Below are 26,178 nucleotides of genomic sequence, written 5' to 3'. Positions count from 1 at the left end.
GTGTGGTTCTTTTCATGTATTCATCGTCACATATAGTGGATGGTCTCTCGTATTCCATCTCTCTGGTTTTGTTTAAGCAACACAGGTAGTCTGCTTGCTGATGTCCAGAGAGACTGGCGAGGTGTCCTCCAGAGAGACTTTTTCTTTCTCTTCCTCTTTGCTCAAGACTGAGCATCGCCATCTTTTCTCTGTGGGCCAGGATTCTTCTGCTTTGCCTGTCAGGGATTCCATAGTTACACAGGGTTCTCTGAACAGATTTCCTGTGATTATTGTCTGGAGAGTTCTCCTTTCTGTCTGGGAGGCTGTCCTTGATTTTTCTAACAGTTCAGCCATGTATTTAAAAACTTGCTTTTAGTGCACTTGTATTTTACAAGAGGGGAGAGCTCTGGCTGGTGAGTTATCTGGACCGTTATGTTAAGTTCTTTGGCCAGTTTGAGGGTAATGTGGGAGGAAGGGCAGTTAATGTGTGGGCTCACACTGTTGTTAATTTTTTTCACCATGTATTTATTGAATGTCTGCCCTACACGCGGCTCAATTGGTTGAGCATCGTCCCTTGCACCAAGAGGTTACTGGTTCGATTCCTGATCAGGGCACGTGCCCAGGTTGCCAACTTGATCCCTTGTAGGGGGTGTGCAGGAGGCAGCCAATCGATGTTTCTCTCTCTCTCTCTTCCTCTAAAAAAATAAAAACAAATTGTTAGAAACATTTTAAAAAATAAAAAGGGGAGAAAAATATAAATCTTACATGAGGATTTATATGTGTATATGTTTTGGCTTGTATACATATTAAGAAAACCTCTGGAGCCCTAACTGGTTTGGCTCAGATGTTAGAGTGTCGGCCTGTGGACTGAAGGGTCGCCAGTTTGATTCCTGGTCAAGGACATGTACCTGGGTTGCGAGTTTGATCCTCGGTTCTAATTGTGCTCATGCAGGAAGCAGCCAGTCAATGTGTCTCTCTCACGTTGATGTTTCTCTCTCTCTCTCTCTCTCTCTCTCTCTCTCTCTTTCTTTCTCTCCACCCCCCCCCCCCTATCTAAAAGTAATGGAAAAGTATCCTCAGGTGAGAATTAATGAAGAAGAAAACCTCTGGAAAGATAAGCAAGACACTAATAATGCTGGGAAAGGGGTGATAAGAATGAGGCAGATTGGGGACAGAGGGAGACCTATATGAACTTCCTCATTTTTTTTTTTTTCATTTGAACCATTTGGTGGCTATATTAGCAGTTCAGTCAATTAAGTATATAATACCCCCCCACCCCCACCCCAGCAAACTAGATGTTCTGTACCAAGTGGATTTCTCTAGCCATCTAGTCTGCTATTTTGTTAGGAATGAAATAGTGGTAATTTTTGTGGCTATATAAATTTTAGGTCATGGTTTAACCTCTGTTCAGCCCTCTCAGTCAACTCTGTAGATCTGTCTGTGGCAAAGGATCAGTCCTTTCAAACTTCCCAGTCTGTCATGGACTGATACTTTGGTAAACGATTTCAATAAAAATGAATTATTGACCACATGTTTGGATGGCCTGGCAACTCAGATTGCTATAAAAGTTTCTGAATGCGTTCTCTCTGTTTCTTCTCATCGAAGACCAGTGAAGAGTACCTCGTGGGCTGGCGCGCATGAGCAACTGCTGTAGCTGGCACTCCGTTGCTTTCGGCATTTAGTGTCGTGGCTGCGAAATTGATGCACCGTCTTTCAACTTTCTTATTGGTTTCAGTTGTTTTCCATTGTAGGTAACGTGTTTTCTTTCTGTGAAGATGTTTGTGTGGCCTTACCTGAAACATTAGGTGTTTACTGTGGTACATCTCTGCCTTAATTATTGGGAGCAAACCGGCTCCCAATAATTACATACTAAGAAATACATATTAAGCCCTGGCTGGTTTTGCTCAGCGGTTAGAGCGTCGGCCTGCGGTTCCCACTAAGGGCACGTACCTCTGTTGCAGTTTCCCCCCCCTGGCCCTGGTTCGGTCTTGGGGGTGGCAACCACTCAATGTGTCCCTTTCACGTTGATGTTTCTCTCTCTCTCTCTCTCTTTCTGTCTCTCCCTCCCACTCTATCTGAGGAAAAAAAAAAAAACGCGAAAAAATGTCCTCGGGTGAGGATAAAAAAAAGAAAGAAAGAAAAGAAATACATATTAAGAAAACCTGGAACCCTAACTGTTTTGGCTCAGATGTTAGAGTGTCGGCCCATGGACCCAAGGGTCACCAGTTCGATTCCTGGTCAAGAGCATGTACCTGGGTTGCGAGTTTGACCTTCAGCCCTGGTTGAGCTCATGCAGGAAGCAGCCAATCGATGTGTCTCTCTCACATTGATGTGGCCAGCTGCTCTTGGATGGTAGTACTGGTATAGTTCAGGAGTCATTCATAGATTAATAGTGCATTTCATCAAACCTAAGATGCATTGAAGCTGGTGTTTTCTTGATCTTCTAGATGGTCTCATTGGTTGGTTTGGTTTTCATGCTACGAAGTTAGGACTGCCATCTGTCTGCCAGCAATTGTAAAATGCCACTGATTTCCGAGATACTGAAATGTGAAAGAATGTGTGTCTTAGCAGCCCTGGCCTGTTTGGCTCAGCAGTTGGAGTGTCGGCCTGTGGACCAGAGAGTCTCGGGTTCGATTCCTGCTAGGGGCACGTACCTTGGTTGCAGTTTGACCCTGGCCCTGGTTGGGGTCGTGTGGGTAGCAACCAGTCGATGTGTCTCTCTCACATTGATATTTCTTTCTCTCTCTCTCTTCCCCCTTCTCTCCCTCCCGATAATGCAAAAAAAAAAAAAAAAAAGATAGCTAGCAGATGGCCCCATGGTTGTTCTAATCTCTGGAGAGCTAGGAGACTTACTTAGGAGAAGGAGCGAAGCAGCCCTTGGTGACTTCCTGTAGAAACTTTACCACTCTGTTGAATGGCATCTTATTTCTTTATTGTGACAGCCTGACATTAACTGGGGCACATTCTCTGGTTTCGAATGGCATGCCTTCTCTCAGTAGGAGCCCTGTGTTGCAACACCCTTGGGATGGACCAGCACTGGGAACCTTGACCAACTTATTTGTGAATTGGTGGCACCTGGTATATTTTCCAGTGTCATTAATAGACCTTTTTTTCTCATCACAGACTTTTTTTCCTTCCTTTCAACTCTGCCATTTGGAGCTTGTGAATGTTGGGAGTTCTGCTACTTATCCCCTTTCTTGCTTGCCAGGTTGGCGGCTTGATACTTCCTCCCGTCGTGGGTATCTGGACCGTTATGTTAAGTTCTTGGCCAGTTTGAGGGCAGTGTGGGAGGAAGGGCAGTTAATGTGTGGGCTCACGCTGCTGTTTATTTTTCACCGTGTATTTATCGAATGTCTACCCCACGTGTGGCATAGTTCTGGGCACTGGGAGTACAGTAATGGACGACAGGCTTCAGTTCCAGCCTTCGTTGGGATAGTCTTTCTGCTTAGTTCTGGTTTTCCTAAACTGGAAGCTTCCCTGGTCGTACTTGCCTTCATTTGCAGATCTCCCTCTAGAAAAATGTCCATTAAAAAAGAATTTAACTTAGAGTTCAGTAATTCTTGACAACTTGGTGCATGCTATGTGTAGATTTGGCACTACTATGTTCTGCAGAAATAACGTGTACATCGTTTGCTTTGTAGCCGATTGCACCTCAACAAGAAGGCAACGGACAAACAGCCATATAGCAAGCTCCCAGGCGTGTCTCTTCTAAAACCACTGAAAGGAGTGGATCCCAACCTCATCAACAACTTGGAAACGTTCTTTGAGTTGGATTATCCCAAAGTAAGTGCAGTGTTGCCCTCATTAGAAATGGGCTAGCCCTGGCAGGCTTGGCTCAGCGGTTAGAGCATCAGCCTGCGGTCCAGAGAGACCCGGGTTCGATTCCCACTAAGGGCACGTACCTCGGTTGCAGTTTGTCCCCAGCCCTGGTTGGTCGTGCGGGTGGCAGCCACTCAATGTGTCCCTTTCACATTGATGTTTCTCTCTCTCTCTCTCTTTCTCTCTTTCCCTCCCACTCTGAACAAAATGTGGAAAAATGTCCTCGGGTGAGGATAAAAAAAAAAAAGAAAAAAGAAATGGGCTAGACTGTGCTTTTTTCCCTTTTCCGCTCTCTCTCATGGTAAACACTTAGAGAGGCATTTTGACTGTACAAGGTGAAGGTATGAAGAATTAATTATGTAGTAGCAGTAGTCACAGTACACAGAAATGGGGTCAGGGAGGGGTGTAAATTCCTTTTCTAACCTCCTATATGTCTATCTGAATTAGAAATCCCTGAGTAAGCCTCCTGGAACTCAGACATTGTTAAGTAGCTGGTAATTTGAATATAAAATCTGTTCCACAAGAGTCCCCTGTGCGTAGGAAGAGGAGGAAGTGAGCGTGTAAGAGCAGGGCCCTTTGGTCTGGAATGGGATGCAGGACAAGTAGAATGGAAATCCCCTTGAAAAGCTGGCTTTGAGCCAAAAATAGTTATAATTAGTGGTAAGGTGGGGCTTCATCATACCTAAATTTTAATTGTTTTATTTTCCTGAGTTTTCATATCTAAATGTATTGCTTTTATCAATTATCTGTATGATCTGTATCTCTATAATAGGAGAACTTCCTGGAGATGGGACTTCCTTTTTTGAAAATATGTTTTCATTGATTTTTTAGAGAGAGAGGGAGGGGGAGAGAGATAGAAACATTGATGTGCGAGAGAAACATCAGTTGACTGCCTCCTGCACATCCCCTACTGGAGATCGAGCCCACAACCCAGGCACGTGCCCTGAGCGAGAATCGAACCAGGACCTCTCAGTCCATGGGATGATGCTCAATCCACTGAGCCACACCAGCTAGGACTTTCTTTTTATCTCTTCCCTTTAATTTTGTAGGAAAAATTAATATTTCTTGAGTTTTGTAGTTAGTTTTTCTGCAGCTTTTTAAATTGCCTGTTTGAGACACTGCTTTTGAAAGTGCATTCTGGGGGCAATATATTACTTAGGAGAAGGAGGTTTCTTTAGATTTCGACCTCCTTGATTTTCAGTCCAGTTTAATTTTCCCTCTGTGGACTCTGTTCTCTTGCATTAATTTTGACCCTTCTTGCCTCCTTTTCCATAGTTTTTGCCACTCGGAGACTCTTTTCCTTTTATTTCTTTGGGAGAGTGTAGCCCAAGTAGTGAGAAGGAAGATGATATGCAGACCAAACTCCTGGCGGTTGGCTCTCGCGCTCTTATTTCTATTCTTTTAGCCCTTACTTTTCTGGGTAGCACCAATGAAAAAAATAGAATAGAAAAGACACAGATGAGATAGTCTTAATGCAGCTCTTATTAAGTATATCGACTTGACTGTCATTCAGCTAATTTTTTAGTGTTACCACTTTCAAAGTTTTGTAGTCTAGGTATCTGAGCTAAGTTGAAGCAAAAAGAAATCATATATGTCTTCTAGTTTATGTGTGTTATTATCTATTGAATAATTTTAGAGATCTGAATGGTATGCATGTATTAATCTGTCCAATAAATTTCATATGTAATTTTTTTTAAATGTGAAGATACTGCCCTGGCCAGTTTGGCTCAGCGGTTAGAGCGTCGGCCTGCGGTCCGGAGAGACCCGGGTTCGGTTCCCACTAAGGGCACATACTTCGGTTGCAGTTTGTCCCCGGCCCTAGTTGGGTTGTGCGGGTGGCAGCCACTCGATGTGTCCCTTCACGTCGATGTTTCTCTCTCTCTCTCTCCCTCCCACTCTATCTGTACAAAAAATGGAAAAATATCCTCGGGTGAGGATTAAAAAAAAAAAAAGTGAAGATACTGTACTTGATTTTTTATTTATTTATTTTTTAAATTAATTTTTTTAGGGGTAACATTGTTGATAACAATATATAAATTTCAGGTGTGCAACTTTATAATGTATCATCTGGGTATTCCACTGTGTGCTCACCACCTAAAGTCTAGTCTCCTGTCACTGTATATTTGAACTCCTTCATCCTGTCTCCTACCCCTTTCCCCTCTGGAACCACCGTACTGATGTCTGAGTCTTTGAATTTGTTTTCTTTGTTCATTTGTTGCTTTCTCTTTTATAGTCACAAATGAGTGAAATCATATGTTTCTTGTCCTTTTCTGCTTGACCTGTTTCACTTAACATAATTCTCTCAAGATCCATCCATGTTGCGAATGGTGATATTTTATGTTTTTCTGTGGCTGAGTTGTACTTGATGTTTTTTCAAACTAAAAATGCAAAAATTGGCCTTGTATAATTCAGGAGGAATTATATAAATATAATTAATTGTAAAATAAGCTTTGCAATAAGAAAAACGGAAGTTTTTCAAGACCCACATTATATAAGTAAATGCAAAGGAGAATTTCTTTTTATGAATAAAAGAGTATTTTTATTGATTATGAAAAAAATCTCAGGGCATAACTATCATATAAATTTATCCTTGTGAAACTTAATCTCACATTTTAGTTTTTAACCATCATCCTACCTTTTCCCCTTTTCTCACAAAACCACTTTTAAAACTGAATTATAGAATTTTTATGTTGCATTTCTTATGAGATGATAGTCATGGAATTTAAATGGTTTTAGAAGTTAGTGGGGGTTTTAATTGCAGAAAGAGTTTTTAAAAATAACTCAGGAACATATATAGCCATTAATTATGAACATTTGGGATGAATCAATAATTGATATCTTGTTCTGAATTCTTTTTAAATTACAATTTGGGATTATCTCAAGAGCTCTAGTTTTCACTTAGTTCTTTTTCCATTTAAATTATGTCATCAGGCATTTACACTGATTTAGGAGAAACCTATTTTGATACTTTTTATAACATGAGTAACAGTATATGCAAGGGATTGTTTTAATTCCTTTTTAGATCACAATTTTATTTTCTAATGACAGAAGTATTATTAGCTGTGTAAATAGAAAATTTAGAAAGTAGAGAGAAAGCACAAAATATCTGCAATCTAAAGAAAAATTTTTATCTCATTGCCTTTTATTTGCTTTTTAAAAAAACCTAAGGCAATGGCAAATGTTCCACAAGAGAATGAAGTTAAACCACTGAAACATCACACAGATTTGAGTGTGGACAGGAGCCCTTTGTGTCGCCGAGGAGGCATATACCCATGACATGAACACTCGTGTGACAGCCAGGCCCATGCACTTTAATATTTGCACTTCGACAAGTGCGAACATTGTTAAACAAAAGTATGGAAACACTGTCATTCTGAACATAACTTTTCCCTCTGGTATTTGATTAGGAACATTATAGGCTAATTGCGGGGGAAATAGAACATGTTGAAATTGTAAAATTCTATTTAATTTTGGACATGTGCAAGATTTACTACTGGTATGTGTTCTGAATCTCTAGGTTTAAATTTTGGTGAGATTATTACCATACTAATTACCTTGAAAGACTTCTGTGATATAAATATCTTATAAATCCACCTAATATTGATATGTATTCCTTGATAAAAAATGATTCCACCCAGCAGTAGCCCATAAATCTATTAGCAGTGAACTGTCAATGTCCTGTATACCAGGGGAATTTGTTCAATCAGAGCTGGTTCTCTTCTTTCACTGGACCTTGTAAACTCCTTTCTGAAACATCAATAATCCATCTGCTTTGACTTGTTAATCAAATGATTTTATTCAGTCCAAAACAATTTTTTCCTAATAAAAACAGAGTATTAAAAAAAAAAAAATGAAGAAGTCGTAAAATTAATTTTTCATGAAACTGAGTACTGTTTGGCATCAGCATAGAAAGCATTTGGGGAGAGAGTCAGCCAGTAGCAGGAAAACTCAGTGATCTGCATCTAATATGACTTGATGGCTTTTACTTCAGTGAATTCTGGCCATATGAGGAATTTTTTTGTTTGTTTGTTTGTTTGTGGTACATGCCCCTAGCAGGAACCAAACCCGGGACTCTCTGTCCCGCAGGCTGACGCTCAACCGCTGAGCCAAACTGGCCAGGGCCATATGAGGAATTTTTAAATTAATGATTAGAGTTACTAACAGTGAGGCTATGGCATTTGTGCCTTTTTTTCCCTTTCTTTTCTTTTCAGCAAATACAGAATTGGTTTAAAATGTAACAAGTCCAGTGCATGTTTGAATTCTTATCAGGGGTGTAACAGTCCTTGAGAGGAAATGTTTTTTAACCCAATAGTCTTCCAACAAAGAATTAAAGATAGAAAATAGAAGCAATTATCAAAAGATGAAGCATAATACATGTAATAAAACTAAGTCAGAAAGATTAGGGATTTTTCAAATAAATTTCAGAAACTGTAAAAACTACCTAGTTCTTAAAAAATAGTTAAGTATCTGATATTGTCAAAACTCTGAATTCAGAGCAGTTTTCTTAACAAAACATTTCCTTCTTGGCATCTCTCTTACACTATTCATCGCTGACTCTGTGCCAAAGGATGTTTTAGGCATTTGGAATCTTAAGTCCATTCTGTCACAGAATTATATTCTACTGTGATAGATGTCATCATAAGATGTTTCTGTAAACATGATGTTTAGTTATTTATAAATAATTCAGGATTTTCCTATTCAATATGCAATATAATTATTTAACATATATGAAAATACTTTTATATTTTAAGAGGATATTTGTTATTGTTTACTATAGTTAAAAACTTTGCATTCCTCATGTCTCCAGGGCTGAATCAAGGAAATTTTTTCTAATATTATTATGTATACATTTAAATCTGATATTTTTATGAATAATACTACTTCTTATTCATAAAGCAAAAAAAAAGTATTATTCATGGTTATTGCCGTTTCAGATACTCAATTCTTAAATAGCAAAGGGCTGAACCACATGTGGATTTTCTATACTTCTCTTGTTCTTTCATTATCTCACTGTTTGGGGGGTGGAGATTAGTCAGTGTAGCTATTTGTATAGCAACCTTACTAAAGATCTGATGGAGGCTAACCTCATCTGCAGTATTCTGAAGTTATTTCTAGATATCATGTATTCATACTGTATCCATTTATAGTGGAATTTACCTTATATCCCGTTCAGATTGATGAAATGTTTTCTTGAGATATTTGTGAAGTTAATGTTTTTAATAAACACTGTATTTTTGAACACATATTTATGCCTAATCCTTTAGATAGTATAAAACATCTGAAAAATTATTTTTGTGTTAGCTGGGAAAACCTTGAACCAATTTAAGATCTGTGTTTTTCTAGCTGTGGTATAATTGGAGTGATTTCACTATTCAAATACAGAGGCCCAGCCCATAAATGTTTGATCAGACTGAAGACACAGAGGTGTGGTTATCATAGCTGAAAAATGAAGGCTCTTTAAAACGTATTACTGCAGAAAACACTTGGAATGCTACCTCCAATTCGATATGATTTTCAATATCAGAAGCAATTAAGTGAAAGTTATGTTTATAATAAAAGTCTGAACTTTTTTTGATCATGTGAATTGAATTTTATTTGCACCAAGGTCAATCAGAAGGTATTTGTTTTTATTTGAAACTATGTTTAAGAGGTATAATCAATAAAAATAAAAACTTTAAACCTTGAATTTGAATAAAGGTAAACTACATACTCCCTTACTTATATTAACACCATATACTTCTCAAAAATTTTTGCTATAACCTAATGTTTTTTCTTCCCATTGAGTATATTTTTAGTACTATATTTTACAAAGTTTTCTCCTGCTGGAAAAAAAGGCTAAAATTCACTTTTTAATTCTATTTTATGGAATTATATTGCTTATAAACATTTCCTTTCCCTATATTCACTCATGCGTACAAAACAGCATAAATTATAAAAACATTAAAGAAACTATGATCTTTTTGGAAAAACAAGGAACTCTTTAGAGCAAGCCTGGCTGAGCAGCCCACTGTACTAGGAAAGCTAATTGTTACTATGAATTACCCTTGAGAAAGTCACTTAACATTTCTAATCTTAATGTTAAGGTCAATGCCTTTTGGTGGCTCTGCCAAACATTGTTTTGAAAGTCAAGTTGAGATGAGAGCTGACACTTGATAGATTTAGAGTCAACGCTTTTGAGAAATGTCGGGGGTTCTGCAGAAGCGGGGCCCTTCCCCTTCTCAGATTTTTGTCTGATCTCTGGAAACTAGGTCGCTGTGAAGTTGGTTTCAATACCTCTGGAGTGGCAATTTGGTCAGTGTCAAAGGCAGGTACTGGGTAGAATATGAGAAAACATTTTCTTCACTTGAAAAAAAAATCTTACCTATTACCTTCTTCATGGACCTTAGTCCTGTCTCTTTTGTGCTCAAACTACTAATTTCTGTATTGCCAGTCTTTGCTGACGATACTGTACTAATGGCAAAAGGTAACTAATTATTGAGCTCAAGGGCACTGTAAACATTTTATTTCCACTTTGTACTTGTGCATGCTTATTAAAAGAAATAAAGAAAATAAGCCTTTCCTTTACCTTAGTTCCTGTGTGTTAGACATTTAAAAAGTTATGTCCTTTGCCCTTTATTTTTTACAACATATAGTTTTGTTGTTGTTCTGTGGAAATAATTAACCTCCCTAAATTTGTCATTGAGTCAGCATGAATTTATCATCACTTTTGGGGGAAAAAAACTTACTTTCTGGAATACGTATCCCACAGAATCCTAAAGTAGCAACTTTTTATGTGAAAGCAGACATTTAAAAAAAAATTTAGTAGTTTACTAAATGATAACTTAGGGTACAAGATTTTATAAACCTGGTTACTTGTCACAGTCACCCCAGAGATTCTGATTCAGAAGTCTAAGAACAGGACCTGGTGTTCTGTACACGTGCCAGGGTATTGACACAGCCACTTAAGTGCTAAGAAATGACTTCCTTAACTTATTGTCAAAGAGTAAACATAGCACTGAGCAAAAAAAATTCCTGAGTATTTTCATAGTTAAAAGGCTAAGCATTCACCCCGGCTAGTGTGGCTCAGTTGGTTGAGCATTGTCCCATGCACCAGGAGGTCGCTGGTTCATTCCTAGTCAGGGCACATACCCAGGTTTTGGGTTCAGTCTCCAGTGGGGGCATCCAGGAAGCACCGATGGATGCTTCTCTCTCTCTCCCCCTCTCTCTCTCCCTCTCTTCTCTCCCCCTAACCCCCTCTCCCTCTCCCCCCCCCCCCCAAGTCAATGAAAACTTTTTATTTTTAAAGGCTAAACACGCCTTGGCTGGTTTTCTCAGCGGTTAGATCACTGGCCTGTGGACTGAAGAGTCTCAGGTTTGATTCCTGGTCAAGGGCATGTACCTGGGTTGCAGGTTCGATCCCCTGCCCCAGTCAGGGTCCTGCAGGAGGCAACCAGTCAATGTCTCTCTCACATTGATGCTTCCCTCCCCCCAACCCCTTCCACTCTGCCTAAAAATCAGTGGCCTCTGGTGAGAATTAACAAAAAATTAAAAGGCTAAACCTTCTCTTTCAGGATGATACATTTTGAATCTAATCAAATTCTACTTAATTTCCAAAAAAAATGATTGTACAGCAAAAATTCTAATCTCACTTTGTCCTTGTCACGTGAAGAGTTTGGCAAAGCCCTTTAAATTTATCATGTTGGAATTCAATATGTAATTTATTACGCCCTCAGGAAATAATCTTAAATTCAGAGAGGAAGTTCTAGAGAATGGAGAGTGTGTTTATTTTGTTTGCTTTCTACATTGGCTTTTACACAGCTAGGCACCATTGGACATTTAGTAAATCTTTAGTGATGAAGGGCACAGAGAAGCTTGAGATCCAGTCTGATTACTAGGCCATGCCTGTCTGGGAATGGCAAGACTTCAACTGTGGGCACCACCAATCCCTCCAGTTTCTTTTCTGCTTGCGCACAAGCCCCTGTTCTGGAGATGCTTCTCCGGTTTACAGCCAACAGTGTCATAAGTGATTGCATCCATTATGAGTCCTCTCTTTTATTTTTTTATTTCTCACCCAAGGATACTTTTTTGTTTATCATCAGGTAGAGTGGAAGGGAGGGAGAAAGAGACAGAGAGACAGAGAGACAGATCAGTGTGATGGAGCCACATCAACTGGTTGCCTACCCCAAGACCCAACCAGGGCCAGGTTGAACCTCAGCCAAGGTACATGCCCTTAACTGTAATCGAACCTGGGACTCATTGGTCTGCGGGCTGACACTCCAACCGCTGAGCCTAACAGGCCAGGGCTATGAATCCTCTCTTAACTTTTAAACTTTGTGTGTACAATTGCTTGTTTTTCTTAATGCCTTTTCTTTTTAATCAATCAGTACATACCGAGTGCTTCTTTTTGTAAAAAGAGGTTAATTTACCTAAAATGTGTTCTTTGACTAGTATGAAGTACTCCTTTGTGTACAAGATCATGACGACCCAGCTATTGATGTATGTAAGAAGCTTCTTGGAAAATATCCAAATGTCGATGCCAGATTGTTTATAGGTAAGTTACAAATTCTACAAAAACCATTTTGCTGTAATAGTTTTAGGTGGCAGTAATCTTGGCTTTCAACTACAGATTAAGGTGTTAGCCACCCACTGAAGTGATGGGCATGTTTGCTTTATGTGTATCTGTTGGAATGGCAAAAGGTGTTTATATCTTTATGACAAAACTTAAATTATTATAACAAAGGTAGTGGTGGTGTTTTCATATCTGGGATTAACAAAATGACAAAAAATAACCCCAAATTATGTTTAACTCATCAATCAGATATAAGAATCTATTATTTTTGCTTCTTGAATATTTCCTCTGTGTGGCCTTTTCTATCTCATTCACTGTAATTGGGAGTTCACTTTTGTTTTATTGCAAAAACAATGTTATTTCCAAAAGCTTGTAGGTTTATTCTCCAATAAATACTGATTCATTCTTATTAATAATACAGAACTTGAGAATTAGAAAACTGAAACTAATAAATTTTTAAACATAAATGATATGATTCTCCTGAGAAGGAACAGTTTTTTCTAACTGTATTATTGTGAATAATAAATGTAAAACATAATGTTCAAGTATGTTCATTTAAATTATTGAATATGCAAATACTTTTCTCTCTACTACGTGTCTGTATGATAGAAAATACTTTCAATGTTAAATGAATTTTTCAGTGCTGTACCTTTAAATTTTTAGGTGGCAAAAAGGTTGGCATTAATCCTAAAATTAATAATCTAATGCCAGGATATGAAGTTGCAAAGTATGATCTTATCTGGATTTGTGATAGTGGAATAAGAGGTGAGGTTTTTCTTATTTATTTTATAAAACTATGCATTCAATGATAAAATGCCAAAAGCAATCTGAAAATAAATGTATCAATCCTTTTTGTTTGGCAAATAAAATAATTCATTTCATCATTATTTCATGGTACTATGTCAAATTATATTAAGATTTTGACTTTTTTTTAATGCTAACAAGGAATGTTCCACATATAAAAATGTTTTTGTTTTGAAGAAAAAAATTCCAACCATTAAAGAAATATAGTCATGGTCCATTATATGGTATAATATGGTCCTCACAGGTGTAAATTTCCCCCTTGTTCAGGTGACACTTGTCTTTTACTTTGATCTGTTTGTGGCATATATAATCCACTATCTCACACAAAGGGACAGAAATTATAGGTATTTTACTAAACACATTTATGGCTTTTCACTTAGATGATTTTAACAGGAAGCCTTTTATAATCTGAAATTATAATTTGCAGCTTTAAATGTTTATACTTACTGTAATTTTAGTGTTCTGTAATATTCTGTTACATTCTAATTACCTGGGGTTTCTCAGCCTCAACACTATTGACATTGGGCTGGAAAGTTGCTTGTTGCTGAGGCTGTCCTTCGAGACGTTCAGCAGCATCCCCGGCCTCCCCCCCGCTCTCAGGGTGACAGCCAGAAGTGTTTCCAGCCAGTGCCAGGCATCCCCTGTGACGTGGCGGTTCTGAACCACTGCCATAGAATGTGGGTGTTTAAGGTCCAGATACACTGTTATTTAATAGATCTCTTTCTTACTTGAAAGAAATAAAAAAATGAAGTCATGTAAAATGATATATTTTCTCTTTGAAGGTGGGACAATGATTTAAAAATGTTTTTTTTTAATCCTCACCCAAGGATACTTTTACAGACAGAGAGGGAGGGAGAGAGAGAGGAACATTGACGTGAGAGAGACACATCAATTGGTTGCCATCCATAAGACCCCAACTGGGGTCGGGGACGAACCACAACCAAGGTCCGTGCCCTTGGCCCGAATCGAACCCAGGACTCTTTGGTCCGGGGCCAACCCTCTTAACTGCTGAGCCAAACTGGCCAGGGCTGATTTAAAATTTTTATTAGCTTAAAACACAAATTTGAAAATTAATAGAAGTGTGGCACTCCTAATTAATCAGGGTCATTACATACCAGAGAGGATGTTCATCACGTTTGCTATCTAAAGCTGTCATGTATTTGTTGTTTTCAGTGCATAGATCTTTGTCAAGTATAATCTCACTTGAATCCTGCCCGCAGTTTTATGAGCTAGGATAGAAAAGAAATTGTAGGCTCATTTCCTATAGTTGGAGAATGGAGGAGCCGGCCTGAGAACTGGGGTGCTCTGCCCTCTGCCCCTGTAGCCTCCAACTGGGAGACATTGTCCATTTTTCCAGTTTGGAGGATCTGAAGCAGGGTAGTAAGTTTTCACGGTATGTCCTGCCTCTCTCTGCTCCATATTGGGTATATACACTGGCCCCAAAATGTAGAGTAAATAAGCTTATCTAAGTATTGTCCTTAGAAAAGTGATTGAGATTCATTTTATTAGATCCAAATGTAAAGAAAGAAAAAAAGAATTTATTTATTTATTTAAATAATTTAACAACTCACAAAATGTGTTTTACATTAGTTGGCATTTTACTAAAACGAATGTTTCTCTCTCTCTCCCCTGCCGCCGTTTGGTCTATTGTAGTGCTTCCGGACACACTCACTGACATGGTCAACCAGATGACAGAGAAGGTAGGCCTGGTTCACGGGCTGCCGTATGTGGCGGACAGACAGGGCTTCGCCGCTACCTTAGAACAGGTGAGCACATGGTTATGAGTAATGTTCTTATTAGCAGATTCCTATTCGCCTAGGGCTTGAGACTACCCTGAGAGATGGGATGACATTTTGGACAGGACTAATTGTCCGATAATCGGAACTTTTGTTCCTTTAAAGTAAAATGTTTTGTATTCTTATATGCCACATTGTGTTTTTGTTTTAGAACTATCGAAGTTGGTTTATATGTCGGTGGAAAACATCTTTTATTTTGCACCCACCCTCGTGGTTTAGGTTTCATCTCCCATGCTTAGAATGACTGGAAATAGGCCAGAGGACTGACTGCAGGCTAGAAAAACACTTTGAAGCCTCTAGCAAGTCCCTAGTCTCACCTCATTCCTCAGCCCTCACTTAATAACTGCTTAAGGAATTACGGTGTATATTTCTGGTCTTAGAAGTTAGGTTCAGTTCAGTCTGGACATGGCGTGGGGTAGGTAGCAAGAATCCTATTCTTAATTACTCGGATCATTCTCTTGCTCCGTGCCGTAGAACCCTTGCCACTGAGAAAGGTCACTGCTCTTTTTCAGGCTAATTAGAAGAGGCAGCCTACCTAAGATGTAAATAATAGATAGGGTCTTATATGTAATAATAGGGCGATGACCATCTTGTTCTACCGTTAGTTCAGCAGCTTGCGTATCTCATGACTTCAAGCATGTCTAGGGAAAGGGCAGGAAAATGGGAGACAGAATTTTAGCAACTGCCCTGTGTCTGAAAAATATGTTGAAAAACAACACTGGGGAATTGAGAAGCTCAGTGACTCAGTGGCAGGAAGCAGCCGGCTGTGGAAGGATGTAAGAAAGGAGTTAAACATGGGTGTCCTGTGGGTTGATACAAATATGGGAGGTGCTTGTCTCTGTGTGCAAGCATGTATACACAAAATGTACGTATATGTGTGGGTGTGGTGTGTCGTTACAGGAGCATTCTGGAAGCAGTATGTTAAATATGCGTTAATATTTTATATGACAATGAGTGATATTTTATATCTAAATTAAGTTTTATTCGGATACATCTTTGAATCTTGCAGTTTTAGGGAAGGTAATGTTTGTTTGAGAATAGAATCTACTCTTCCCTAGAAGTAATAATAAGAGAATAACAAGAGTAGTCAACCAAATACGTTACTGACTGCCTGGTGTATGTAAGAATAATAGGATATACATTCAATCATACTTAAAGGAAATTCATTAGGAATAAGGGTTTATAAACACCATACCTAAAATTCTAATTGTATATATATGTTCCTGGGTTTTTTGTTTTTGCAGGTATATTTTGGAACTTCTCATCCAAGGTCCTATATCTCTGCCAATGTGACTGGTTTCAAATGTGTGACAGGAATGTCGTGTTTAATGAGAAAGGATGTGTTAGATCAAGCAGGAGGGCTTATAGCTTTTGCTCAATACATTGCTGAAGATTACTTTATGGCCAAAGCAATAGCTGACCGGTAAGAAAACTAAATTACATTAGGCTATAGTATGTTTAGCACCTAACTTCTGTTGGCTTATTCTGTTTGTTAAAACCATGGATTCAGGGCTATTTTATTTTTGCTGCCGAATACAGAGTAGGTTAATGTTTTTAGAAAGTAATTTCTATTAATTCATAGATAATGTTATGTTAAAGATGCAAATAAGTGTTCTCATTAATCTACATTCTTCAACCTAATGTGGTTTGAAGTGATTAAAAAGGAAGTGTCTGTAATTGTGCATGTTCATTATTATGGGTGTAAACTTCTCTTTGTTTTAGTAGAATTAAACATATCAGTGTAGTCATAAACCAGTAGGTGGAAATTTAAAGAATATTATTTCCAGTATTGAAAATTTCAGATTATTTGGTATTTTGCTAAGAAGCCACCTAATTGTTTACATGATTGACTTAACATTTCTCAATTAGAAAATGATAACTGTTTGCTATTAAAGGGGATCCTTGCCTTATATGGTAATTTACTAAAGATGTGATTTTAAAAATTGAAGTATGGTTTTGAAATTTTCTCATGAATGGTGTTCATGTAGTTTATGGTTTCATAGTGTTTCTCAAGAGATACAGATACATAATGTCACTTTCTGTTTACATTTCTTGTTGAATTGCCATACACATCCCCCCTCCCATCCCCGCCTCTTTTGGTTAGTAGGGACAGACACTAAACTATTAATACAGAACCCGTTCCATTTAGAACTTTGTGAATGCCTGTATTTTAGGTCTCTTAAATTGTAAACTGAGGGGTTGTAGTTTCTTTCAGCTCTTAGATGGTGCCACCAGGTGCCTACCTAATTGCTAAAACATTTGTAAGTATGATAGAACCTAAGTAGGGTGCTAATCCTGAGGACTAGACTTTCCCTGATGACTCTTTTCAGGGAGGAGTCAGTGCATAACCAGTCATCTTGTGTGTCTTCATCATCACAGCTCATTTTATAACTGTCTTAATTTTCAGAGGTTGGAGGTTTGCGATGTCCACTCAAGTTGCCATGCAAAACTCTGGCTCGTACTCAATTTCTCAGTTTCAATCCAGAATGATCAGGTGAATCAGCAATTTCTTCTTTATACTTTGTTAAGAGAAAGGGGGAGGGGAGTAATCTGTATGTGGTAAAACTTAGTTTAAAAATAAATCTAGCCCTGGCCGGTTTGGCTCAACAGTTAGAGTGTCAGCCTGCGGACCAGAGAGACCCGGGTTCGGTTCCCGCTAAGGGCATGTGCCGTGGTTGCAGATGGTCCCTGGCCCTGGTTGGGTCATGCAGGAGGCAGCCACTCGATGTATCCCATCGATGTTTCTCTCTCTCGTCCTCTCTCTCCCTCCCACTCTATCTGAACAAAAAATGGAAGAATGTCCTTGGGTGAGGATAAAAAATAAAAATAAAGAGGTGGGCCTTTGTATGACATGGTAAAGAACTGATCATTTTGGGGGGAAAGTTGATTAGTGTTATTAACCAGGCTCTTGTTTTGTTGCTGCTATTGTTTTTCAGGTGGACCAAATTACGAATTAACATGCTTCCTGCTACAATAATTTGTGAGCCAATTTCAGAATGCTTTGTTGCCAGTTTAATTATCGGATGGGCAGCCCACCATGTATTCAGATGGGATATTATGGTATTTTTCATGTGTCATTGCCTGGCATGGTTTATATTTGACTACATTCAACTCAGGGGTGTCCAGGTATGTGGATAGGCAGAACAAGGCTGGCAGTCATTTGGTGGAACTAAAACTTTTTAATTTGGCCCTGGCCAGTGGCTCAGTTGGTTGGAGTGCTGTGCCAGGCACAGAAAGGTGGCAGGTCCGATTCCAAGTCTGGCACATAGCTGGACTGTGGGTTTGATCCCTGATCCAGCCCGTTGGGGAGGCAGCTGATTGATGTTTCTCTCTCTCTAAAAAGAAAACTAAAAAAATCAATAAAAACATGTCCTTGGGTGAGGGTTAAAAAAAAATCAACTTTTTAATTTAGAAAAGGTAGAAAAAAAATCAGATAGCTTCCTATTGAAGGTTAACATCAGGTTTAAACCTTCCTTTTGGTAGTGGGATGTGGACACAAAGCTTAACATGGTTTTCAGCTTTCAGTTGGTTATACAGTCATTTTATTAAGACTCAAAAAAGAAAAGATGTTAAGCAAATCAAAAAGTATTCATACTCAGAATATATTTGGCTAGCAGTTTTTTAATGCTTATTTACTCATAATTAACATTTCTTTACCATTGTAATATAGCAGATAGTTAAAGTATCTAAGGAAACAGACTTGATTTTATATAGTGTACTTAAAAGAGTGAATTCAAAGACTTGTATTTTTTTTCCCCTTTATTTATAGAGAGAGAGGAAGGGAAAGGAATAGAGAGATAGAAACATCAATGAGAGAAAACATTGATTAGCCGCCACCTCTTGCATCCTCCCCACTGGGGGTTTGGCCCACAACCTGGGCATATGCCCTGATCAGGAATCAAACCGGCGACCTCTTGATACATGGGCCGATGCTCAACCACTGAGCCACACCAGCCGGGTAAAGAATTGTATTTTTTTACCTGTATCTTTAGTCTGACCGTAAATCAATTCTCCTCCTCCTTTTTTTAATTCCTAGGGTGGCACACTGTGTTTTTCAAAACTTGATTATGCAGTAGCTTGGTTCATCCGGGAATCCATGACAATATACATCTTTCTGTCGGCCTTATGGGACCCCACGATAAGCTGGAGAACTGGCCGATACAGGTTGCGCTGTGGGGGCACCGCAGAGGAAATCCTAGATGTATAACTACAGCTTTGTGACTGTACATACGGGGAAAAAAGAAGTATTATAAATTATGTTTATATAAATGCTTTTAAAGATCTACCTTCAGTAGTTTTATCACATGTTTTGGTATCTGTTCTTTAATTTATTTTGCATGGCACTTGCATCTGTGAAAAAAAAAAAAAAGAAAAGAAAAAGAAACACACCTGTAGTCTTGGCCAAATGGTATACTTTATTTTGTGGAAGTGGAGAATCAAGAGAACTGGTTCTAGGAAACTGGGGTTTTTTGTTGTTTATTTGTTTGTTTAAAAAAATATATATATATGTATATATATGTTTATATATATGTATATGTATATAAGTGTGTGCGTGCATGTGTGCGTGTGCTCTGCAGCAAACACTGACAGTACCCTTCAGAAGAGAAAGTTTCTTATTTGTGAGTACACTCTTAGAACATCGATGGGATGGCAGCAGCTTTGTTTCGGCATTTAGAAGAGACTAGAAGGTAATCACTGTCCCGTCTCAGGTGAACGGTATTACGCAGTGAGCAGCCCTCGGTGAGGTACGAACGGGGAAACCTCTTCATGCTTTATGCCTACCTCTCGCAGTTGTTGCAGAGCGGATACACGTCGTGACAGTAGCTAGGCTTTGCGAAAACAAACGGAAAAACTTAAAAAAAAAATAATAATGAAAGAGCTGAAGTCTAGTATTTCTATGAATCTGTGAGAGAGAGATTTTTGGTCTCACTTTAATGAACCCAAAGTGGTTGAGTTTGGTTTTTAATCATAACCATGTCTCGAAGGCATCTCTTTGACCAACTCTTGTTGGTTCTGTCTCGAACCATTGTTAATCACTGTGCTGGTAAACCTTCCCTTCCCTTCTCCTCCCCTGACCCGCCCCAACTTCCTTAAATTTTTTGGGGGGGAGTGCTTGGGGGTTTGTTTTAGTGTGAGTGGATGTTTTGATAGTTGTGAGGAAAATGCATTTCAGACACATTTCACACGAGCTATTTTCTTACACAGTATGTCTTATCGTTAAAAAAGGATGTAATTACAGGTATTTAAATATCTTTTTTTAAGTAAGTGAATATTCTAGCCATCAATAAAGAAATTGCAGTAGGTTACTAAGAGGGGACAGGATGAGTTTTACTCTGAAAATTAATCATTATCAACTAAGTCTACTGTGTGTGTGTGTGTTTTCGTTTCGTTTTTGTTTATTTGTTTGTTTTTTACTATTACATTAGTCTGGTCTTATTTAAATTGGGTTTTTGTATTCCAGTTTGTATGACCTAATAGACTAGAGCAGTGCTGCTTGTAAATGCTGTATTTCCCTTCCCTCCCATCATGCCGCCGAACTTGCTTGTCAGGTTGTGCTTATTACCTTGTGGTGAACTGGACTTTTGTGTTTTATTGTTTTAAATAGGCAAATATGTAAGGGACAGTGCATAAGCCTTTCTTTTTCCTTTTTTTTTTTTTTTTTGGTAGTGGCACTTTTGCTTTACCCTCAGGACGGGATGGCATGTGTCCATGTGAACGCCTGCTGCGGGCTGACGCGGGCAACGCCGCAGCTTGTCCTCCGGCTGCGGCGTTTCCCCGGCAACCCGCACCGTTAGCATCTTAGCAATAACTACAGTTCCTAGAACACGAACACTTTCTCACTGCACTGAGCCAATTCATTGAATTGCCCCTCGACTATCTACATGGTTTCAATTGTAGCATATCTATACATGTGTGTGTGCGGTGTGTACACATTCTGTAGAAGCCTTTCTCTGGGCCAACCGCCTTCATTCTCTTTGGTTTGTTTGTTTTTCTTTTGCCTGATGATGAGTTTGTTTGAAGGGCATCTTCTTCATGAACAAAGGCTTGGATGCGGATCCCTTCCTATGTGAAATGGGTAGCATTGTTCCCTGAGGAAAAGCCGCACGGTGAAAACCAGTCTAGTTGTGACCCACCCTGTGTTTATGTTTTTAAATCACTATGAGACAAGTTGAATTTTGCTGACCATGTCTGTAACTTTTCGTCGGGTTAACGAAGTTTGGTTGATGCCATCCTTTGCACTGCTGAAGTGAAATCATGCTCATCACTTAGCTTCTCGTGGAGCTCAGCATGGGCAAGGGAACAACACCGAAATGGCTGGACAGACTTTTTGTGTTCTGTAAATATAAAATGTGACTGTTCTGTATGTGTGTTCCGTGTGGGAGTGCAGGATTTCCTTAAGCCTTGCCGGAGCAGACAGAGTGACTTTTTTGTGTGTCTAGCAAGTTTAGAGTGATGATAAAATCGTAAGAAATAATATACATGTTGAAGAAAGTACCACAGCAGAACTGTAGACGTCCAAATTTAGTTAACTGTCTTTTAAAAGTATCTAGAGTATGCCATGTTTTATTATTTAAAATCATTGTCCTTAAATTTTTTTGTTCAGAAAATAAAAATTTGAATACAATCAAAACATTAGCAATATTGTATTTGTGTTTCCTGTCTTTCCTTTTATATCTTTAGAAGTAATCTTCACATGTCCCACCATTTGCATCGGAATTATGAGACCCATTCTGTGGAGTGTTGGTTTTGAAATCTTCCTTTTATCTGTGCTACAGGCAGACCTGTAGCTCAAAGTTGAGCTTTTCAACCTTGGTTTCAGGTTAGAATTACCTGGAGAACTTTGTTGTTGTTTTTTTTCCTATAGCTGCCCGGGGCCGGCCCACAGAGATTCTGGGGTAATTATTCTGGGGTGGGGCCTGAGCTCTGCTCCTTGTTTACTGTGCACACAGACCTGAGAAGCGCTGGCCCATAAAACATGTAGAAAAGACCCACGGCACCTCCGGCCCCCCTCGCCTGGGCTCGCAGCTCCGAGGAAAGGGTGGAAGGAAGGGCTTTGCTGCTGGAGGCCTGCGTGTGGGATGGGCTGGGCTGCACCGCCCGCTGGGCTGGCCAGGCCGGGCTCCTCCAAGCCAGGGCGCTGCCGGCCGTTTTACCAGAGCTGTGAAAGCAGACCCCGCTGGAGAGCCAGCCCCGAGGAGGGGGAGAGGCCGAGAGGCTCTGGCCGAGGTTCCCCTGCTACACTTTGACCCAGTCACCAAGCTCATGCTTCCGAGTTTGTTAAACCCTAACGTTTAAGAAATGATTAACAAAGAGTTGAGTGTACATCTGAGAATTTTATAGCTAGACAAATTTCAGAGAATCCTCGCCCTTAGAAATAAAGAAGGTGAGATGGCCACTGTGGAAGCGGTGATCACAAGGGTGAGGTCGACAGTCGCCCGCAGAGCCCAGAGTGGCGCCGTCCTACAGCAGATCCCATTGTGGAACGTGGCACCGCCAGACCATGCAAGTTCTGCCTACAACAGCTTTACCACTTATCCTATGAACCGTAAAATTAAAAAAGAAATCCAGCCCGGCAGTGTGGCTCAGTGCTTGAGCATCCACCCATGCACCAAGAGGTCCCAGTCAGGGCACATGCCCAGGTCCTGGGCCCAATCCCCACGGGGGGCATGCAGGAGGCTGCCTATTGATGTTCTCTCTTCTCGATGTTTCTGTCTCTCTCCCTCTTTCTAAAATCAATAAGTAAAATAAAGAAAATCCATGTTTTTAATAACCGTCTCTATTCCAACTCTCTTTTTTTTATCCTCACCTGAGGACATTTTTGCATTTATCTTCACATAGACCAGGAAGGAGAGAGGGAGGAAGAGAGAGAAATATCGATGTGAGAGAGACACATGGACTGGTTGTCACCCACATGACCCCAACCGGGCCGGGGACAAACTGCAACCGAGGTACATGCCCTTAGCGGGAACCGAACCCGGGACTCTGGTCCACAGGCCGACGCTCCCAACTGCTGAGCCAAACCGGCCAGGGCTCTATTCCAGCTCTTAAAAATTGTTCTAGAAAATCAGATTCAAACCTTCACAACAAGAATGTAAATTATTATAAATCTACTTTAAGGGAAAATGCTTTACGTATTATCATTTGATAGAGAAGGTTAGTACATACCACAATATGTTGACATGGATGAAAATAGTTCATTTTCTTTTGAAGTTTATTTAGTAGGAGATACTATTTGAATTATTTGTTCATTTCAAGTTAGACTACGTCAGTTTCATTTTGTTGGAAAGATTTTTGTAGTGACTGGTAAGATGGAGTGTTTTCTTTTGTGTGTGTGTGTTTTTTTTATATCCTCACCCAAGGACATTTTTGCATTTATCTTCAGATAGAGCAGAAGGGAGAGAGGGAGGAAGAGAGAGAAACATCCATGTGAAAGAGACACATCGACTGGTCGTCACCCACACGACCCCCAACCAGGGCCGGGTACAAACTGCAACCAAGGTACCTGCCCTTAGCAGGAACCCAACCCGAGCCTCTCCGGTCCATGGGCCAGGCTTTAACCGCTGAGCAAACCGGCCAGGACAAGATGGAGTGCTTTTGTATGTATGATTTGTAGCCAGTGGAACTTACTCCATTTCTTAATCTTATTTAAATGAAGGTCAATGCTTTTTTTATTGCTTATTCTACATCTCTACTTTTTATTTTTATTTATTTTTTTTATCCTCACCCGAGGACATTTTTCCATTTTTCCATTTTTTGTACAGATAGAGTGGGAGGGAGAGAGAGGAAGAGACAGAGAGAGAGAAACATCGATGTGAAAGGGACACATCGAGTGGCTGCCACCCGCACGACCAACCAGGGCCGGGGACAAACTGCAACCGAGGTACGTGCCCTCAGCGGGAACCGAACCCGGGTCTCTCTGGACCGCAGGCCGATGCTCTAACCGCTGAGCCAAACCGGCCAGGGCTACATCTCTGCTTTTTAACCACATAAAATAGTTTACATTATAAATGGAACACTGCTATAATCTTTGCATTTAGGATAACGTTCTCCCAAGGCAAGATGGGGTAGGCCTGGAAATAATTGATTGGCATTTGTGCAGCTAATGGCCCATACAAGCATCCAGGTCAAAGACACATTTTCCCAAATGTTATTTCTCTGCCTCTGTTAGCACAAAACCCTTTTCAGCTTTAAAGTAACACTATTTTCAGATTATATATATTTACATTTCTGAAGTAAAGCTTACTTGGCCTTTGGGGACTTTTTTCAATACATTTCTGAACTTTATTTGCTAGTAGTTTTAATAACTATTTTCTAGGCTTTGGAGTGAGGTGGTGCTATGCTAATTGTGAAAAGCCAGTTGGGCTTTTATTTATTTTTATTTTTTTAAATCTATGCACTAGAAAAAATCTGTGTAGCTGGGAATTATCTGTTCTTTGAAAGTCTGAAAGAATTTACCCATAAACTTTTAGGGGCCTGACACTTCAATAACATTTTCAGTTTGTTTCATTAATACTAGTCAGTTCATATTTTCCACATCTTTTAAAGTCTTTAGTTATTTACATCTTTTAGTTATTTATACCGTAGAGATGCACATAGCATTTTCATAACTTTACAAACTTCCTGGCCACATATGCTGTTGAATTTGGTTGGGCTTCTGTGATATGTGAGCAGTTATGTTAGAACACAGGTCTCAAGGTCTGGGCCATTGTTACTAAATGCTGTTCTTGCTGAATGTCGGAATGTAGTACAGTGTTTTATAGACCAATTGTAAATAGGATGAGCCTAATAGGAACTCAACCTGATAAATGTAGCCAGCTGTAAAGAAGAAATCAACATATAATTGGCCAAATAGTGTATGAAAGGATGACTAAGCTTCCCTTCCAGGAGACAGAGCTTTGGATGTGAATCTCCTGTCTCCTTTACTTGCTGCAAAAAACATAAAACTACCTTGTGACAACCATGTCTGGGTTTTTAATGAGTACCCCAAGCGGAGAACCCCTTGAGTTTGGTAAGTTACAGGCAAGACCATCCCTCCCACGACCACCAGTACCCTCTTGCTATAAAGAAAACCACTTAAATGCTTTAATGGCCCTGGCCGGTTTGGTTCAGCGGTTAGAGCATCGGCCTGAGGTCCAGGGAGACCCAGGTTCGGTTCCCGCTAAGGGCATGTACCGCGGTTGCAATTTGTACTGGCCTTGGTTGGGTCGTGTAGGAGGCAGCCACTCGATGTGTCCCTTTCACGTCGGTTTCTCTCTCTTTCTCTCCTTCCCTCTCTCCCTCTCTCTTCCTCCCTCTCTCCCTCCTGCTCTATCTCAAGATAAATGCAAAAAATAAATAAATAAATAAAAATGCTTTAATGGCTTGCCCTGGCCAGTTTGGCTCAGCAGTAGAGTGTCAGCCCATGGACCAATGAGTCGCGGGTTTAATTCCAGCCAAGGGCATGTACCTTGGTTGCGGTTCGTCCAGCCCTGGTTGGGGTCATGTGGGAGATAATCAGTTGATGTGTCCCTCTCACGTTGATGTTTCTCTCTCCCCTTTTCTCCCTCTCCCTCCCACTCTATCTGAAGATAAATAGAAAATCCTCGGGTAACGATTAAAAAAAAACACACAACTTTAATGACTTGATATCACTTTCAGAATAAAGCCTAAACTTTTCTCTATACAGAGAGGCCATTTAGGTTATCTCCCTGCCAACCCCTTCAGCCTCATCTCTGGCCGTCACCCTAAACCCACTCACATACACTCTCTTAACAAACTTCTCCCAGTTCCCCTGAACGTCTGCACTTCCCTGCTCGGGCCTTTGTGCATGTTACTTCCTCAACTAGATCCCCCAATTTCCCTAATTAACTCCCACCCCACCCCTGGGACTCGACTCAGATGCCAACTTCTCTGTGACTTATCTTTCCATGGGCTCTGTACCCCGTGTCTGTGCCTGCACAGCCTCACCCCTCACTTCTGCCCTAGCAATTAACACTAATTATTTTAATTGCCCCTTTAGTTCATTATTAGTGGGAATGTTAAGGGCAGGGAAATCAGTAACACTCAACTTCGTGTCCGCAGCACGTAGCTTAAGACCTGACACGATGTCCGTTCTCCTGAATGAATTAACGAACAATAAAGAGAAGCATCCCTTTTCCACTATTGTGCCCGTAGCTAATCACGTAAAGCTTAGGGGTGCAGGCGGTGGAGCCAAGCGGCTTGGGCGAGCTTTCCAGCATCAACGTCGACTTC

General features: G+C 39.9%; 1 protein-coding gene across 3 annotated transcripts in view; it reads left to right on the top strand.

Moving 5' to 3' along the window:
- UGCG (UDP-glucose ceramide glucosyltransferase) overlaps window positions 1-21,525 on the top strand; it is a 39,283-nt gene extending 17,758 nt beyond the window's left edge. Inside the window, exons 1-10 of one of the 3 annotated variants that reach the window (XM_036260980.1) lie at window positions 1,666-1,726; window positions 3,103-3,187; window positions 3,621-3,762; window positions 12,226-12,328; window positions 13,010-13,111; window positions 14,804-14,916; window positions 16,191-16,369; window positions 17,354-17,440; window positions 17,883-18,072; window positions 18,983-21,525. In XM_036260980.1, the coding sequence (XP_036116873.1) occupies window positions 1,681-1,726; window positions 3,103-3,187; window positions 3,621-3,762; window positions 12,226-12,328; window positions 13,010-13,111; window positions 14,804-14,916; window positions 16,191-16,369; window positions 17,354-17,440; window positions 17,883-18,072; window positions 18,983-19,153 (1,218 nt within the window). In that variant the 5' untranslated portion in view covers window positions 1,666-1,680 and the 3' untranslated portion in view covers window positions 19,154-21,525. Of the gene's footprint in view, window positions 1-1,665; window positions 1,731-3,102; window positions 3,188-3,620; window positions 3,763-12,225; window positions 12,329-13,009; window positions 13,112-14,803; window positions 14,917-16,190; window positions 16,370-17,353; window positions 17,441-17,882; window positions 18,073-18,982 lie in introns of those variants that run through there. The other 2 variants (XM_036260982.1, XM_036260981.1) reach the window with 2 other exon arrangements.
- The last annotated feature ends 4,653 nt before the right edge of the window (window positions 21,526-26,178 follow it).

Source organism: Molossus molossus, unplaced genomic scaffold (assembly GCF_014108415.1).
Source record: "Molossus molossus isolate mMolMol1 unplaced genomic scaffold, mMolMol1.p scaffold_m16_p_14, whole genome shotgun sequence".
Taxonomy (NCBI): domain Eukaryota; kingdom Metazoa; phylum Chordata; class Mammalia; order Chiroptera; family Molossidae; genus Molossus; species Molossus molossus.
Note: the sequence above shows the minus strand (reverse complement) of the source record. Positions and strands in the feature narration are given on the sequence as shown.